This window comes from Mytilus trossulus, chromosome 4 (genome assembly GCF_036588685.1).
Source record: "Mytilus trossulus isolate FHL-02 chromosome 4, PNRI_Mtr1.1.1.hap1, whole genome shotgun sequence".
NCBI classification, from domain to species: domain Eukaryota; kingdom Metazoa; phylum Mollusca; class Bivalvia; order Mytilida; family Mytilidae; genus Mytilus; species Mytilus trossulus.
In genome coordinates, this window is record NC_086376.1 from 51,944,255 (window position 1) to 51,964,182 (window position 19,928).

The window sequence follows — 19,928 nt, forward strand, 5'->3', positions numbered from 1 at the left end:
AATCTAAAAGTATGAGAGTTCTTAAAATAAACTTTTATAACAAAATAAATTACCTCCCTTGTGTCAGTCATTGTAACTTACCACTTTTGTCATTAGGATAATAATTTTTTCACATTTTTCTATCACCTGGTGATTGCCCCACATACTCTGTCCTGTAAAACAAATAAGTATACCAGTAAATATAAATAGCTGCAGAAGGTATAAATGCATGTATATCAAGGTGGAACTAAGAAATGTTGATCGTCCCTGAGACTTTCTTCTTAGTATACTTATGCATATATATTCTAATTATTTATGCTGACATTGAAAAAGGCATAACTATATCTCCCCAACTACAACTTTTAATGAAGACAAGCTAGATTTCATTGAATATCAAAAAATATTAAAATTACTATGGTTTCATACAAACAAAGCCTTATACCAATATAGCATAATATCCCTAAATATTGATAAACAAACATTGTTTGCAACAACAGCACACTATTCTATACTGATTATTCATGATTTTCAATAAATATTTTTAGCTTTGTGTTATAAAGTATGATGTAATTCTGTTAAGAAAGATTTTTTAAACAGATCTAACTCTAAAATGAGAGAAAGAACCAATGTTGTTCTAAAAGAAAGTTCACTTGTCATGTTTTGGAATTTTTGTCAAGATTTTCGGAATCCTCTGGTTTTATTCATTTGAATGCATTAAAAAAAAAATGCCCATTGACCCCTATTTTTCTTTTTATAAATATTATACATGTATAAATATAAGCCATCTGTAAAAGTTTTATAAAATCTTTGTCATTTTTTAATACTTTTTGAGCACTTAAACTTGATAATGCTATGAAAAGTCAAGCAAGAATAATTTCCAGTCAAAATTTCAATGGCTTATATCTTAAAAACAAGCACATTGACCTATTTTTTTGTTCTTTTAGTTCCTTTAATAATCCCCTATCAATATATACTAGTGTTATGAAAAGCTTGTTATTTTGAAACTGAGTAGAGAACCTCCTTAATATCCCAACCTGTGCGTCCTATTGAACTAAATGTAAATAACTCACTGCAATCCAACATTTGCTTAAATCTTGTAAATATTTGCTTGAGGAAAATGTTAACATCTGCATTTTCACCAGGTTCTTTGAATCCAAATGCTGTCTGCTTCCTTAAAACTGTAATGATATTGTACATAATAAAAATATATTTGTTAACTGGAGGGTTTGAAAATTAGAGATCAGAAACTATTTCTGATGGATGCACTCACAGACAAACAAACTGATAGACACACAAACAGGAAGACAGTGCATAATTCTATAACCAGTTGGATTCACAAACCCACAACTGTTTTTTTCTTAAAAGCATCTATCTTTTGGGTAATTCTTGTCTTTTGATTGCTGTCTCATTTACATATACCCCTATTTGTCTTTTTTACAAAAGTGTTATAATGTTTGTAAATAATTTAATATAATAGTTACTTACTTCTTAATGCCAGTATACTTTTATCTAAAGAATTGTTAGAGTTGTCGCTCTGTTTTAAGGCTAATTGTCCAAACTGATCCAGGGTTGTTGTCCAAAGACCAAGGATAAAACTAAATACATCATTTGTTAACTGAAATATAACCAAAAAAATATTTGCAAGGCCATTTATTAGGTCTATTACAAAACAAATATCTTTCAGGGCCTTTTATAGCTGACTATGTGGTATGGACTTTGCTCATTGTTGAAGGCCTTGATTGATTGACTTTTCTGTATTTAATACCAACTTCGGGACTATTTGCTATTTTAAGTAGCATTATTTTTTTTCTATGTTTTTCCATCACATTGTTTTAAAGTCATATGAAATGAGTGACTGGTGAAAAATAATGTTTATCCAATTCTTGAACCAATGCATGTATATATCATAAACTTAGTCCTCTGTGCACATTTTTTTCTTTTTTTACGCAAATATATCGTGTAATCGTCATTTTTTTTCTTTCTGTCTGTTATGATTTTACAAATATGGCTGCTCATTAAATGCCGTGTTTTGAAGCCAAAGTTTACCAATTGTCACCTTATAGTAAATAATCAACAAAAAACATGGGTATTGAGCACATGTTTAACATGTACAATCAGATAATTGTTTATTTTAATGACAGATCCATGCGTATTGCGATCACCAGATTTTTACGTGGAGGGTCATGCTTAGGTTGCTATGCATACGGAAAATATGTTGGTGAATTGCTTCCTGGAAGCAAGCAATTAAAAATAAGTAAACTTCTTCTAAATGTGGACAAATTAAAGAATTTTCCTCAGAAAAAAGTATATGTACACAAGTTGTATAATGAAAACTATCCATTCCGTTATAAAAAACATATGCTTATTTTTTTGTATTTGAGGTTTCATATGACTTTAACTCTGAGACACACAGATACCAGAGAAATGATTTTTTTTTTTAAATAAATAGTTTACCCCATGCACTTTCTCAGAATTGCAGATTATTAAAGAAAAAAAGTGCAGTTGCAAAATTTTAGGAGGCTATCTTATTAAAATCCATTTTTTTTTTTTTATAATTTGTACTTGTATCTGCTGTAAGATTTCAAAATGAAGTTTCTACTATGCTTTTTTCAAGAATATAATAAAAAGCATGGGTCACCTGATTTTTTTTAACACTACATGTACAGGTTGTGAAGAATTGTCAGATTTTGATTATGCATAGAAAATCCAATTTTGTGTGATAAAAAGAAAACTACCAGGTAGAATTTAAAGATAAAATGTGAGAAGACAGTGGCGGATCCAGAACTTTTCAGAAGGGGGGGGGCTCCAGTCATGCTTCAGTGATTCCCTATATAATCAATCATATTTTTCCAACAAAAAGCCCCAGGGTCCCCCCTGGATTTGCCTATGGAAGATAGCTCTCATAACATGCTTTAAGATAGGAAAAAAGAAAACATGGGGTCACCAAACTTGTTTTCTTGCTACATATTAATATAGGTAAATATAACACTTATTATTATTTCTTTATCTGAGTTATCTCCCCTTATTTGGGAGAGTTGAAAAAATTTTATCAAATACAGAGTTTGGTAGAAATAACAGCCGTAAACATGATTAAACACATAATTTTCTATGTTTACATCAAAAACTTTACACATGAATTGCATACTACTCTCAAAATTTGCACATTTCATCAAAGATTTATACCATCTGTTCACTGCCACTTCAGGAGTCTTAATTGAAACTGATAAAATTTCTTCATACTTTGCCAAAACGAAGTATATACATGTATTGATATATGTTAAAATATATAATAAAAATGATAGGTCAACACACACATTCTCAAGCTACAGGTTGTGACACATTTTGTATGGATTATACAGGGAAAAAAACATCATTATGTGATTCAAAGCTAAACTAAATCATAGAATTGTAAAATAAAATATGGGAAGATTGCTTTTAGAAAATTCTTTAAGAATATCAAAAGAAAAGAAAGGATGTACATGTGTTCTTTTGCCTAAATTACAAAATAGCAAAATTCCATGTAAATTCCTAGAAAATGCACTATTTCAGATCTAGAGTTACCTCCCCTTAAAATTAGTAATTTGTAAACATTAAAAATCAAGCAAAAATAATCTACACTTGTAAAAATATTAATATTTATAAGTTATAATCTTAAAAACTTATGCTTTAAAATGCAAATTCACATTATTGTTCTGTGTTTTCTATATCAAATTTTGCTAACTTGAATACCTTAATTAGATTCTCTGTTTTTTACCAATCCAAGATGGTGAAAGACAACCATACCACCTTAATTACATGCTCTGATCTATTTTAAGATATGATTGAGTGGTTTTTAATAATTTCCTTTTCTAAATGATTCAATTATATGTTACATTAAATGGCAGTCAATATTTATATAATCTACAACTTAAAGCAGCTGACACAAAACATACAAATACATTTTTGTACAACATTTTTAAGTCTCAATTCAAAATATTGATTTTTAAGCTTGAAAGGTAAATCTTGTTGAAAATGGTAGATAAGAGTGATTAGAAATTTAACAAGAAATTAAAATATTTTTTATTTTTTAATCTAAATGCATAATATGCATGACTTCAAATAAAGCATCATAATAATTATTTTTGAATAGATGGTAGTCGATTATAATTAATCTTCAACCCTATTTGTTAATGCAACTTTCTGAATAAATCAATAAATGAGGTACATATATTTAATATTGTGGTAACATATTATACTTTTTGCTTGATAAACATTACATCTGTGTAAGTAAGAATTATTTATATTACAGATATTGTATATGTAGTGGTCATTTCTTTTATGGCTTGGGATTTTTAATACATGTAATATCAAAAATGTATATGCTATTTTTACATGCATTCAATTTACATTTAAATTATTTTGTAATCTGAATATTTCATGTTCTCCAACACATATCTGGTTCTTTAAAGTTTTTTTTTGGGTTGCTGTTACTATCAGAATTTATTAACATTTCATATTTTGGCAAGTATTAAATAGTTTGTCAAAGATAATTCAATTATTCTTAATATTGCCATAAATAGATGGTATATCATATTTTACCAGATTTAAATTATCCTACATATTATTCAGTCATAAACAATCTTGCTACAGAAATCATATCTGAACAAATGGGTTGGAAATAAAATTAAGACCAGGGACATACTGAAAGAGTACCTCAACATGCTGCAGATTCAAATAAATTTACTACACTAATAAGACTAATATCAACACGAATTTCAATAAACATGATAAATAAAAACATGAAGATAAAAATAAAAAAGAATGTGTCCATAGTACTTCAGTAGTTGTCGTTTGTTTATGTGTTACATATTTGTTTTTTGTTCATTTTTTTATATAAATAAGGCCGTTTGTTTTCTCGTTTGGATTGTTTTACATTGTCATTTCTGGCCTTTTATAGCTGACTATGCTGTACAGGCTTTGCTCATTGTTGAAGGCCATACACTGACCTATAATTGTTAATTTATGTGTCATTTGGGTCTCCTGTGCAGAGTTGTCTCATTGGAAATCATACCACATATTCTTTTTTTTATAGTAAAATTGAGAATGGAAATGGGGAATGTGTCAAAGAGACAACAACCCAACCATATAACAGATAACAGCAGAAGGTCACCAATAGGTCTTCAATGCAGCAAGAAATTCCTGCACCCGGAGGCTTCTTTCAGCTGGCCCCTATGAAAGTCATACTAAACTCCAAAATTATACACAAGAAACTAAAGTTAAAAATAATACAAAACTAAAAAAGGCCAGAGGCTCCTGACTTGGGACAGGCGCAAAAATGCGGCAGGGTTAAACATGTTTATGAGATCTCAACCCCCCTATACCTCTAGCCAATGTAGAAAAGTAAATGTTCTGTGGAAATTGAAATTGGGGTCAAAATTCTAATTTGGCATTAAATTAGAAAGATAAACATGTGTACATGTACTAAGTTACAAGTTGATTGGACTTGTCTTCAACTACATTAAAAATTACCTTGACCAAAAACTTTAACCTGGGAAAGACGAACAGAACAGACGAAATGGACGAACACATAGACCAGAAAATATAATGCCCCTCTACTATTGAGGTGGGGAATAAAAATAACCATAGGCTCTTAAGAGCCTGTGTCGCTCACCTTGGTTTATGTCAATATTAAACAAAGGAAGCAGATGGATTCATGACAAAATTGTGTTTTGGTGATCGTGATGTGTTTGTAAATCTTACTGTAATAAACTGTCTTGCTGCTTACAATTATCTCTATCTGTAATGAACTTGGCCCAGTGTAGTTTCAGTGGAAAATGTTAATAAAAATTTACCAATTTTATGAAAAGTGTTAAAAATTGACTATAAAGGACAATTACTCCTTAGGGGGTCAATTGACAATTTTTGGTTATGTTGACTTATTTGAACATTATTGATGTTTACAGTTTATCTCTATCTATAATAATATTCAAGATAATAACAAAAAACAGCAAAATTTCCTTAAAATTACCAATTCAGGGGCAGCAACCCAACAAAGGGTTGTCCGATTCGTCTGAAAATAACAGGGCAGATAGATCTTGACCTGATAAACAATTAAACCCCATGTCAGATTTGCTCTAAATGCTTTGGTTTTTGAGTTATAAGCCAAAAACTGCATTTTACCCCTATGTTCTATTTTTAGCCATGGCGGCCATCTTGGCTGGTTGACCGAGTCACGCCACACATTTTTTAAACTAGATACCCAAATAATGATTGAGGCCAAGTTTGGATTAATTTGGCCCAAAAGTTTCAGAGGAGAAGATTTTTGTAAAAGATAACTTAGATTAACGAAAAATGGTTAAAAATTGACTATAAAGGGCAATAACTCCTACAGGGGTCAACTGACCATTTCGGTCATGTAAACTTATTTGTTAATCTTACTTTGATGAACATTAATGCTGTTTACAGTTTATCTCTATCTATAATAATATTCAAGATAATATAACCAAAATCAGCAAAATTTCCTTAAAATTACCAATTCAGGGGCAGCAACCCAACAAAGGGTTGTCCGATTCGTCTGAAAATTTCGGGGCAGATAGATCTTGACCTGATAAACAATTAAACCCCCATGTCAGATTTGCTCTAAATGCTTTGGTTTTTGAGTTATAAGCCAAAAACTGCATTTGACCCCTATGTTCTATTTTTAGCCGTGGCGGCCATCTTGGTTCGTTGACCGGATCACGCCACACATTTTTAAACTAGATACCCAAATTATGATTGTGGTCAAGCTTGGTTTAATTTTGCCCAAAAGTTTCAGAGGAGAAGATTTTTGTAAAAGATAACTTAGATTTACGAAAAAATGGTTAAAAATTGACTATAAAGGGCAATAACTCCTAAAGGGGTCAACTGACCATTTCGGTCATGAGAACTTATTTGTTAATCTTACTTTGTTGAACATTATTGCTGTTTACAGTTTATCTCTATCTATAATAATATTCAAGATAATAACCAAAATCAGCAAAATTTCCTTAAAATTACCAATTCAGGGGCAGCAACCCAACAAAGGGTTGTCCGATTCGTCTGAAAATTTCAGGGCAGATAGATCTTGACCTGATAAACAAATAAACCCCCATGTCAGATTTGCTCTAAATGCTTTGGTTTTTGAGTTATAAGCCAAAAACTGCATTTTACCCCTATGTTCTATTTTTAGCCATGGCGGCCATCTTGGCTGGTTGACCGAGTCACGCCACACATTTTTTAAACTAGATACCCAAATAATGATTGAGGCCAAGTTTGGATTAATTTGGCCCAAAAGTTTCAGAGGAGAAGATTTTTGTAAAAGATAACTTAGATTAACGAAAAATGGTTAAAAATTGACTATAAAGGGCAATAACTCCTACAGGGGTCAACTGACCATTTCGGTCATGTAAACTTATTTGTTAATCTTACTTTGATGAACATTAATGCTGTTTACAGTTTATCTCTATCTATAATAATATTCAAGATAATATAACCAAAATCAGCAAAATTTCCTTAAAATTACCAATTCAGGGGCAGCAACCCAACAAAGGGTTGTCCGATTCGTCTGAAAATTTCGGGGCAGATAGATCTTGACCTGATAAACAATTAAACCCCCATGTCAGATTTGCTCTAAATGCTTTGGTTTTTGAGTTATAAGCCAAAAACTGCATTTGACCCCTATGTTCTATTTTTAGCCGTGGCGGCCATCTTGGTTCGTTGACCGGATCACGCCACACATTTTTAAACTAGATACCCAAATTATGATTGTGGTCAAGCTTGGTTTAATTTTGCCCAAAAGTTTCAGAGGAGAAGATTTTTGTAAAAGATAACTTAGATTTACGAAAAAATGGTTAAAAATTGACTATAAAGGGCAATAACTCCTAAAGGGGTCAACTGACCATTTCGGTCATGAGAACTTATTTGTTAATCTTACTTTGTTGAACATTATTGCTGTTTACAGTTTATCTCTATCTATAATAATATTCAAGATAATAACCAAAATCAGCAAAATTTCCTTAAAATTACCAATTCAGGGGCAGCAACCCAACAAAGGGTTGTCCGATTCGTCTGAAAATTTCAGGGCAGATAGATCTTGACCTGATAAACAAATAAACCCCCATGTCAGATTTGCTCTAAATGCTTTGGTTTTTGAGTTATAAGCCAAAAACTGCATTTGACCCCTATGTTCTATTTTTAGCCATGGCGGCCATCTTGGTTCGTTGACCGGGTCAAGCCACACATTTTTAAACTAGATTCCCCAATTATGATTGTGGCCAAGCTTGGTTTAATTTGGCCCAGTAGTTTCAGAGAAGAAGATTTTTCTAAAAGCTAACAACGACGGACGCCGGATGCCGGACGCCAAGTGATGAGAAAACAGGTGAGCTAAAAATAAATATATTCTAAATGAAAATGCTGTTTTCGGGAACGTTAACAAGCATCATAATTTTGTTACCTCTTCAAATAATTTCCTGTCACCAGGTAGTCTCTTAGATGCTAATGTCTTGGTCACATGATGTAAGACCAGTAAAGCTTGTTCTTGTGTATGCTCATTGTGACAGCGTACTGCCTCGAAAAGCACTGGCAGCAACCTTGACCAATTTCTAGGACAGTCCACTCTTGCTATCTTTGCAATCAATACAGCTAGTTGTAAAGATATCTAGAAATGTATAAAATTTCTGCTTTTCAAGCTAAATAATATCAATTTGTACATGCTTTTAGCTTTAATGTATAAATAGAAAATGTATTATCATTGTCAATGAGATAGCTACCCACCAAATAACAAAGGTGAAGGACAATGAACTACAGGTAGCAGTACAATATATGAAACCAAACCCCTTATTATTTTGACATGTCAGAAGTGCTTTTACGGATTTACCTTCAACCAGAACACTCAATGCCAAAAAAATGTAATGCCAAGGATTTATAAGAACTAAACAGTTGAAGACCATTTGACCAGAGGGACCTTCAAACTTCAAAGTTATTTTAATATGAATTTATGAATTATAGTAGACTTGTATGATGTTCATTTAATAGTTAGTAAACTTTTTGTTTCCTTTCTTACAACAAAATTCTCATAAAAAGGCTTTTGAAAGCAAAGATAACTGAATAGCTGTTTTATATCTATTTTTTTCTTCAGAGAATTGGCAAGTGGATAACAATATTTCTGAACACATCATTTTCATTCACTTGTTCAAAACAAATCATACCTGATGGACAGGTTCGTTGAAGTTGGAAATAAGTCTCTCTTTCAGTAACTCTTTTTCTTCCTCTTTCATGGCACTGAAAATTTATACAATATCATTCATAACAAAAAAAGTAAATGGTCTTGTTAGCTTGAATAATATCATTCAACTCTTCATCATACATGTTCATGTAATAAACGTAGAATAATTAAAATTCATGAGTCAACTTTAGAATATGATGTATATCACTTAGATACATGTAGAACCGAATTGCGAATTTAATGAAACTCAATGACCATAGGCTTAAATGTATGTTTTTTCCTCCCTTAAATAAAATCAAATCTTGATTTGAAATTAAACCAAATAGCCAAATGCCTTTTTAAGTACCAAGGCAAACACATTTACTGTTGTGATTAGTTAATTGCGATTTTCCTGTTTATTGACTAGTAGTACGGCACCAAAAGATAGAACAGCTATATTCTACATGTTCTACATACATTTTTTTATTACTTAAACTTTACTTACTTAGGAGCTGTTTTTCTCCAGTATTTCTCAACACCATTCTTACAATACAAAACTGCTAACCATCTAACATTTACATCTATACTGTGGTTACTAAATATCTCCTGAAAATAAAAAATAATGGTTTGTTCACATATAATCTATGCAAAATAAAAAAGCATCTCTTCCATATTAAATGAAAAATTGTGTCTGAAGGGAAATGGTGGTTAAGGTTGAGGTTGCTTTTTATACTTCAATCATGCAAAAAAACCACAACCAGACATCTGAAAATTTGTTTTGTATGCAAGTTAAATCTGTATGAATGGAATAATTCACAAATGCCATTGAGATATTACAAAATATAGCAAAAGAAGCTTATTTTCAACATAATTTGTATACGGTACATGTACATATTAGTATTTTTGAAAAGCTACTTGTTATAAATAAATCTACATTTAACATGTTACATAAGTAACATTTAATTTGCATGAATGTACATTTTGTTTAGATGAGTTTATATCTATTCTAATGTTGGACCACTGTCAACAGTTTACATGCATGACATGGTTTACATGCATTGTTATAGTATAGGAAGAGCGCTAGTGGTGTGAGTGCCAATGAGACAACTCTCCATCTAAATAACAATTTATAAAAGTAATTAAACCATCATAGGTCAATGTACAAGCTTCAACACGGAGCCTTGGCTCACACCGAACAACAAGCTATAAAGGGCCCCAAAATTACTATTGTAAAACCATTCAAACGGGAACATGATGAAAGGGATGAACAGTATCTCAAATAATTCCATGTGTAGAATAAAAACTGAGAAATGATATTAGAGGGTGAAGATAATATCATGCATGTATAATGATAATTAAAAACCAATTGTTCAGAGAACAATTGAAGGTCTTTCCACAAGTCAAGATCTATTTTTTTTTCAAAATATTAAAAATCAATCTAAAATGTCAGTTCCTATGACTTCATAATGTATAAATATGAATTTAAAGCAAAGGTCAAAATCCAGAACGTCCTATTAACCTTTGACCTTGACCTCAATTTCAAGGTCACCAACCAAGGACCTCAAATAAAAAGATCCTAGGTCTGTAATATGTATGGGTAATGAGTTATATCACTTTAGGCATGATTTTAAATATAAGATGGGCGAAAACTCTCATTTATTGTTTACGCACCCTTCCAACCAAAATGTATAAGTTACAACATGTCGCAACTCACAATTTAGTTAAAATTATTTGTCAATATCTTTCACGGTTGTTGAAAATAGAGAAAATAAGCCAAATTCAAAATTTAGAATATGACCTTGACCTTTGACCTTGACCTTATTTTCATTTTTTTGAAACAAGGAACTTTAATCCAAAGACCCTAGGCCTATATCACTGATGGTTTACCAGTTAGAAACGCATATCACTTATATCAAATGCATAAGGGGAAATAACTCTCATATGGAGTCTCCGGATAACTTCGGTCCAAATGAATATCCTAATCCTGAAGTAGTAAAGAGCAATTTAATAAAATAAATTTGTCGTAATCTTTTACGGTTGCGAAGGAGTAGTGGCCACAAGAAAAACAGTATTTGGGAAGATAACTCTTACAACGTAAAGTATTTTGTGACGCAGTTGTAATTTTTTAAAGCGTATAAACTATACGACATCATATTCCAAATATCTAAGCGACATCTTTTGAAACATCAATACTGCGCAAGAATAAAATTTAGGCGGAAGAAAAAAAAAAAAAATAATAATAATAATAATAATAATTAAAAACCAATTGTTCAGAGAACAATTGAAGGTCTTTCCACAAGTCAAGATCTATTTTTTTTTTCAAAATACTAAAAATCAATCTAAAATGTCAGTTCCTATGACTTTATAATGTATAAATATGAATTTAAAGCAAAGGTCAAAATCCAGAACGTCCTATTTACCTTTGACCTTGACCTCAATTTCAAGGTCACCAACCAAGGACCTCAAATAAAAAGATCCTAGGTCTGTAATATGTATGGTTAATGAGTTATATCACTTTAGGCATGATTTTAAATATGAGATGGGCGAAAACTCTCATTTATTGTTTACGCACCCTTCCAACCAAAATTTATAAGTTACAACATGTCGCAACTCACAATTCAGTTAAATTATTTGTCAATATCTTTCACGGTTGTTGAAAATAGAGAAAATAAGCCAAAATCAAAAATTTAGAATATGACCTTGACCTTTGACCTTGACCTTATTTTCATTTTTTGAAACAAGGAACTTTAATCCAAAGACCCTAGGCCTATATCACTGATGGTTTACCAGTTAGAAACGCATATCACTTATATCAAATGCATAAGGGGAAATAACTCTCATATGGAGTCTCCGGATAACTTCGGTCCAAATGAATATCCTAATCCTGAAGTAGTAACGAGCAATTTGGTAAAATAAATTTGTCGTAATCTTTTACGGTTGCGAAGGAGTAGTGGCCACAAGAAAAACAGTATTTGGGGAGATAACTCTTACAACGTAAAGTATTTTGTGACGCAGTTGTAATTTTTTAAAGCGTATAAACTATACGACATCATATTCCAAATATCTAAGCGACATCTTTTGAAACATCAATACTGCGCAAGAATAAAATTTAGGCGGAAGAAAAAAAAAAAAAAAAATAATAATAATAATAATAATAATAATCAGAACAAATACAATAGGTCTTTCCACGGAAAGGTGGAAAGACCTAATAATAATCAGAACAAATACAATAGGTCTTTCCACGGAAAGGTGGAAAGACCTAATTAAATGTTGTACATTGTATGAAATGTAATTAATATCAATATGAAAAGGAATTAAGGCAGTGTTCTACAAATTTATCAAAAGCTTAAAAGTGCAATGGAATAATAATTAATAAAATTTTAAATTACTTAACCATGTGAACATGTTTTAGAAACTATTTTATTTTAAATTATAAGAAAATGTCCCCTAAAAACTGAAATTCAGCTCAAAAAATTTTGTACGCATTATGACCTGAGATTTTATTCTTCAATGCAGATCATGACCTGCATTTTCATTGTCACAGGTTGACAGGTATGCATATGATGGTATCCGGTCCATTCGCCCTAATAACATGTTCACCCTGGGTCCGTTCTCCCTGAGTTCGTGCCCCCATAAAGTCTGTTCGCCCTTCTAAAATATATTAATATTCAGGGCATTGAAGTTGAATAAACTTATTCAGATATTTGTATGGTATATATTCTTGAAATTTATGGAAATATGGAGATATTTAAAAGTTTATGGCTTGTTAAGGATCATTAATTGTTCAATGACAAAATAATTTGGATCACTGATTATTGTGATACTTGTCTTTTGACGGATAAATAATAAAAACAAACGTTTGGTTTTGATAAAATATTCAGCTTGAAATTAATAAAAACAATGATGTACGAACTTTAAATCATGAAACAGATTTACAAGTTCATTTATTTATACTTTGAGACTAGTCTCAGTTTTACTGCATACATGTACATGTACATTTACATTGCTGATTGACTGAATACAATTATTTTGTTAACAAATATCTGAGACTACTATAACACATGGTAGTCTCAGCAAATATCATCAAATAAAGATAAATACATTATATTCCAGTATTCATGGTATTCAGTTTCTACTCTGCAAATCAAAGGGAAAATGATGTGAACAGGTATCAGCCTGCGAACATGTACTAAGGCGAAAGTTAATCGGGCGAAAGTGAATCAGGGCCAACAGACCTGGATTCCATATGACCCTGCCCACACTATACAATGCATAATTTGTGGGCACTGGCTATGGTTACATGGAAATGTAACAATAATAAAAATATTATTGTTACATTGGAGACTAATTGCTGGAATGCAAAGCTGGGTAAGGAACTGATTAATTACGAATGTAACAATAAATATTGTGGCTATGGTTACATTGCGTTTTTGTTACATTTGTTGTACATGAAAAACAGTACCGGTTATATACGTTAGATTTATCAAATTTAAATTTTCTATATAGTTTTGTTGCTTAATTCTTTCATACATGTATGTACCAAATAATACTTGTAATAATGACGAAATAATAAATATTATTATTCAACAAATTGTGTTTGAATAGTTTCACGTATTAATGGTTTTGATGTTCTTAAAGATACTGTCCCAAGTCAGGAGCCTCTGGCCTTTGTTAGTCTTGTATGATTTTTAATTTTAGTTTCTTGTGTATAATTCAGAGTTTAGTCCATTATCACTGAACTAGTATACATGTACATATGTGTTAAGGGGCTTGCTGAAGGACGCCTCCAGGTGCGGGAGTGTCTCGCTACATTGAAGACCCATTGATGGCTTTGACTGTTGTCTGCTCTATAGTCCGGTTGTTGTCGCTTTGAAAAATTCCCAATTTCCATTCACAATTTTACCTACATACGAATATTATTTGCCAAGCCTTGTTTTATACAAAAATGTGTCAGACTTTAACATGCTCCAAAAACCACTTACTGGATATGTAGAAACTGTCATTGTAAATAAAAAAAACAAAGAAATTGTTTGTAATAATTGTATGCATTGTAAATATAAAATAAATGTCTTCAATTTTTATTATTTAGTACATATTACTAGTCCCATCGTGCATTGCCGTGTTTCAAATAACAATAAAGCAATGTAACCGTAGCCTCATTAATTATTGTTACATTCGTAATTAATCAGTTCCTTACCCAACTTTGCATTCCAGCAATTAGTCTCCAATGTAAAAATAATGTTTTTATTATTGTTACATTTCCATGTAACCGTTACCAGTGCCTAATTTGTGTAGCCCTAAATACATGTACATGTTTAATTGGGTCATACACTTACCAAAAACAACAAGTGAAACTGTGAGCTACTGCTCACTGATGATACCCCCGCCGCAAGTGGATAATATTAATAGTGTAAAAATATGCAAGTGTTCGGTATACAGGAAGTTGTTGAGTGATGAATCTGAAAACGCATCACACGGTACATGTACATGTATAGCTGACTTATATAAATCCTGAAAACAAATTTCAGAAATCGTTGTATTGTAGTTCCTGAGAAAAATGTGACGAAAATTTTCAACTTGGCTATCATGTGTAAAATCATACAAGTGTTCGGTAAACAGGAAGTTGTCAAGTGATCAATCTGAAAACGCATCACACGGTATAGCTGACTTAGATAAACCCTGAAACCAAATTTCAGAAATCCTTGTATTGTAGTCCCTGAGAAAAATGTGACGAAAGTTTCATGGGACACACTTACTGAGGGACTGATGGACAGACAGACAGAGGTAAAACAGTATACCACCCCCCCCCCCCTTTTTTAAGCGGGGGTATAATTAGAGCAGAGTAGATGGACAAATAATCATTTCAAATATCTGCATAAACACAATTCTCCTCAATCAAATGAATCACCTGACTTATATTAAATCAAATACATCTATTACTAATGACATACCGATAAAACAGAGTAAAATCCAGGATGAATTTCCCAATCCTGCAACTGTTTTTCAGCAGGTTTCAAAATGTCAGCATTTTGACTACAAGCATTATGAAGTGCTTCAAGAACTGCTATACTAGGATTTGTCATCATCAAAATATAAGATGTCGGTGAGATCTGTTAATTAATGAATAAAATGTGTCAACATTGCACCGGACGATGAACAGACAACATAATTTCCTGCTTTGCGCTTGTGTCATATAAAGAGATTATTCTTCCTAGAAAAAGTACGGTAAGGTTTTACAAGTAACGGTACATATCCATGTCAAAAAATTTATATTGAGGCGTATTTGTGCTTAACTTCGTGTTTCTGCCTTTAACAGACATTTTCCACTATGGGCGCAGCCATTTTTTCAAAACTTTTTACTTCCGGTTCCGGTTCTAAGCTAAGATTGGTGACATGTAACATAAATCGTATTTCTATCCCAGTTTTACAGTTTTAATTTAATGAAGAGACTCATGAATTACATACCAAGTAGAAGCAGTACAAAAATAACAATGACTTGATTGGCATTACTGCCTTGAATGAAAATTACCCATCATGGTTGAATCTTATGGCAGTGGGTTGCCAAAACATGCAATATACAACACTTCATCAAGGTATAAAGGATAATAAAGTATACTCTTAAGCCAAAGGGCTGGAGAGAGACAAACAGTGTATAGATAATGGTATAGTTCGTTTTAGACCAAAGTCAATCCATCCCCATCTTCGCTAGCCAAGGGTTAGGATCCACTTCGCTCCTTTAGAGCTGCGGAACCGTAGCTCATAGGTCCTTATGTTATTTTTTGACTAATTGCGGTCCGCAAGGAAGATCAAGGAATTATTAAAGATGAAATTGGAATTGTGTTCATTCCTTTATTTATTAGACTCAGTGTTCTCCCCAGGCTGATATGACACTGCGGTACCGCAGCACCTTCAAAATATATCGTAGATCCCGCAGCGTCTTAATTGGCCGCTGTCCCTTAATACTTGATCCCGCAGCTTGTTAATTTACACATTTTCATTATAAATGTTGGTTAAAATTGTCAAGTTGCTGATCACCACTGAGAGGTCGGTCAGTGTTACGCAATAACTGATATAAGTTTTACCTGAGCCTTGCTTATCTCAGCCTTATCAGACCATTTTATCAAGTAATAGCGTAAATGATCATCAAGAAGATAGATATTTTTAAAAGAAAATTTTAAAATTTTATAACTTCAGTGCAGAAATTGAAGAAATTCTTCACAAATACATTGTATTTACACATAGTGTGTGTGATCACTTGACCATTTAAATAACGATAGTCCAGAAGAAGAATCTATTTTAACATGACCAATGAACTGAATACATGTGATAAAAATCAATACACATTGCTAAAGATATTTATGATGGAAATTATGAATAAGAGTATTTGTAGTTGAAAAAATTAAACTAACCTTTTATTAAAGATATTGAGGAGTGATTTATTTTAATAGAAAGTGAGAAAAAAAATTTTGCTTGCAAGGTAAATTCGTCTCAAACTGTCATGTTTTATTTTTAGTTATATTCAGTTTGTACTGTTCTTTTACGTCAGTTTAATAGTACGTTTATTTATGAGAACGGCAAATAATGCCTTTACCTAGAGCACTTCAATCTAAAACAATTGCGGTATTTGTCCTATTAGAATCAAAATAATTCATGGGGGCTTGAATATATCTTGATTTTACCACGGGTTGTCCCTTAATATACCGATATTTTACCCCTTGCTATCGCTCAGGGTAAAATTTTTGTCTTAAAGGGACAACCAAAGGAAAAATCACAATATATTCAAGCCCCATGAATTATTTCTTAATTGCTTCAGATCACAAAAGTTCACTCTAAAAAAAGATATACGCACCTTTGAATTTTGCGCATTTTAAATACTGAACACTGAGGTTAATAAATACATATTTTACTCAAAGTCTCCTGCATACAAAACCAGAAAAAGGTGTAGATTTCTTCACAAACATTGACAAATACGGGAAAAACAAAATAGTCTGAAAATAAAAAAGTTAACAATTTTGAGTTAATTAAAAGAATGAAAATTTGAAGAATTTTCTGCGACATTTTTTATTTTTTTATTTTTTTTATTGATTTTCTACCTTTATAGGGAACTTTGTCTCCTTATTATCATGATTGTAGTTTATTTATAGCCCAAATAATTCTGCCGTCTAGAAAGGCTATTTACGATTTTTGCTGTAACGCTTTCCTTGGAAGATGTCCACATGTTTTTTTCATAAAAAAGCCATACAAAACAGCATTATTATTTGGACTACCCCAGTCTCATCTGTCCAAAGTCATTCAGCTTTAAATTGTCATTGTCAAGCGATCTGGCCCCATACTATGTAGTAAAAAAATTATGTCAATGAATAATTTCTAAAAAAATTAAAATGATGCATGACAACATGAGCATCTCTCATTTGCATTGCCTCTAGCATGCATATGTCTAGCAGAAAACTGTTATGAACAGATTATCAAACTTGAGGATGTTTCTCAGTTACATTTGTACATCTCATCTCAGTGTTCACACTATCACCCTTCCATGAGATTGGAGCTGAGAAAAACCTGGTGTTTTTTAGAAAAAAGACATAAACATAAATCTGAAAATCTTTTTATATGGGGACTTTTAATCTTTAATAACAGTAGAAAAATTAAAAAAAAAAAAAATTGAAAAAATTTGGGTTCATTCTTTAATGAACTCAAAATCATTAACTTTTTTTTCAGACTTATATAAACCCTTTCATCTACGCAGAAGTCTACTTCCTTTTCGGGTCTTGTTTGCATGAGACTTTGAACAATATATATACATATTTATCAGTTTACTAAAATATAAGGAAGGAACTCAATACCAATTCATTTTTGTCGAGCCTTCGACTTTAGTCGAAAAAGCGAGACTAAGCGATCCTACATTCCGTCGGCGTCGGCGGCGGCGTCAACAAATATTCACTCTGTGGTTAAAGTTTTTGAAATTTTAATAACTTTCTTAAACTAAACTGGATTTCTACCAAACTTGGACAGAAGCTTGTCTATGATCATAAGATGGTATCCAGAAGTAAATTTTGTAAAAATAAAATTCCATTTTTTTCCATATTTTACTTATAAATGGACTTAGTTTTTCTGCGGGTAAACATTACATTCACTCTGTGGTTAAAGTTTTTTAAATTTGAATATCTTTCTTAAACTATACTGGATTTCTACCAAACTTGGACAGAAACTTGTTTGTGATCATAAGATAGTCATGATAGTATCCAGAAGTAAAGTTTGCAAAAATAAAATTCTATTTTTTCTGTTTTTTGTCGAGCCTTCGACTTTAGTCGAAAAAGTGAGACTAAGCGATCCTACATTCCGTTGTTGGCGGCGGCGGCGGCGTCCACAAATATTCACTCTGTGGTTAAAGTTTTTGAAATTTTAATAACTTTTTTAAACTATACTGGATTTCTACCAAACTTGGACAGAAGCTTGTTTATGATCATAAGATAGTAACCAGAAGTAACTTTTGTAAATATAAAATTCCATTTTTTCCGTTTTTTACTTATAAATGGACTTAGTTTTTTCTGCTCGGAAAAAATAACATTCACTCTGTGGTTAAAGTTTTTAGAATTTTTAAAACTTTCTTACTATCCTGGGTTTGCACCAAACTTGGACAGAAGCTTGTATTTAATCATAAGGTAGTATCCTGAAGTAAATTTTGTAAAAAAATAAATCCAATTTTTCCGTATTTTACTTTTAAATGGACTTAGTTTTTCTGCGGGGAAACATTACATTCACTCTGTGGTTAAAGTTTTTAAAATTTTAATAACTTTCTTAAACAATCCTGGGTTTGCACCAAACCTTGACAGAAGCTTATTTATGATCATAAGATAGTATCCAGAAGTAAATTTTGTAAAAAGATATCTCCATTTTTTCTGTATTTTATTTTTAAATGGACTTAGATTTTCTTCCAGTTAACATTACATACAGTCTGCAGTTTTCATTTATTAGATTAATTAACTATTCTAGATTTTTACCAAACTTGGACAAGCTTTTTACAATCATAAGATAGTATCAAGAGGAATATTTTTAATGATTTTTTTCCTCATTTTGTTGAGCCTGCTATTTACAGCATAAGTAGGCGAGACACTGGGTTCCGCGGAACCCTTACAAATTTTTACTTATAAATGGACTTAGTTTTTCTGCGGGGAAACATTAAATTTACTCTGTGGTTAAAGTTTTTTAAATTTTAATAACTTTCTTTAACTATCCTGGGTTTGTACCAAACTTGGACAGAAGCTTGTTTATGATCATGAGATAATGTCCAGAAGTAAATTTTGTAAAAAAATAATTCATTTTTTCTGTATTATACTTTTAAATGGACTTAGGTTTTCTGCTAGGAAACAACACATTCACTCTGTGGTAATTTTTTTTAAAATTTAATGACTTTCTTATACCATTTTATATTTGTACCAAACTTGGACAGAAGCTTGTTTATGATCAAAAGCTAGTATCGAGAAAGGATTTTTTTTAATATTTGGTACCTGTGTATCTGTATTTTACTTATAAATGGACTTAGTTTTTCTGCGGGGAAACATTACATACAGTCTGCAGTTAAAGTTTTTAAACATTTATTAGATTCATAAACTATCCTGAAATTTTTACCAAACTTGGACAAAAGCTTCTTACAATCAAAAGATAGTATCAAGAGGAATATTTTTATTGATTGTTTTCCTCATTATTTTTTAGCCTGGGAGTTTACAGCAAAAGTAGGCGAGACACTGGGTTC

The 19,928-nt window shown here is 31.6% G+C and overlaps 2 protein-coding genes across 2 annotated transcripts in view; one reads left to right on the forward strand and one right to left on the reverse strand.

Moving 5' to 3' along the window:
• LOC134715490 (importin-11-like) overlaps nt 1-15,528 on the reverse strand; it is a 52,600-nt gene extending 37,072 nt beyond the window's left edge. The window contains exons 1-7 of the mRNA XM_063577695.1: nt 15,130-15,528; nt 9,684-9,784; nt 9,183-9,255; nt 8,429-8,632; nt 1,465-1,594; nt 1,050-1,157; nt 82-152 (exon numbers count right to left, since the gene is read on the reverse strand). Of these exons, the coding sequence (XP_063433765.1) occupies nt 82-152; nt 1,050-1,157; nt 1,465-1,594; nt 8,429-8,632; nt 9,183-9,255; nt 9,684-9,784; nt 15,130-15,264 (822 nt within the window). The 5' untranslated portion in view covers nt 15,265-15,528. The remainder of the gene's footprint in view (nt 1-81; nt 153-1,049; nt 1,158-1,464; nt 1,595-8,428; nt 8,633-9,182; nt 9,256-9,683; nt 9,785-15,129) is intronic.
• A 25-nt stretch (nt 15,529-15,553) lies between these two features.
• LOC134715491 (proton-coupled zinc antiporter SLC30A5-like) overlaps nt 15,554-19,928 on the forward strand; it is a 36,730-nt gene continuing 32,355 nt past the window's right edge. Inside the window, exon 1 of the mRNA XM_063577697.1 lies at nt 15,554-15,771. Coding sequence (XP_063433767.1) covers nt 15,713-15,771 — 59 coding nt within the window. The 5' untranslated portion in view covers nt 15,554-15,712. The remainder of the gene's footprint in view (nt 15,772-19,928) is intronic.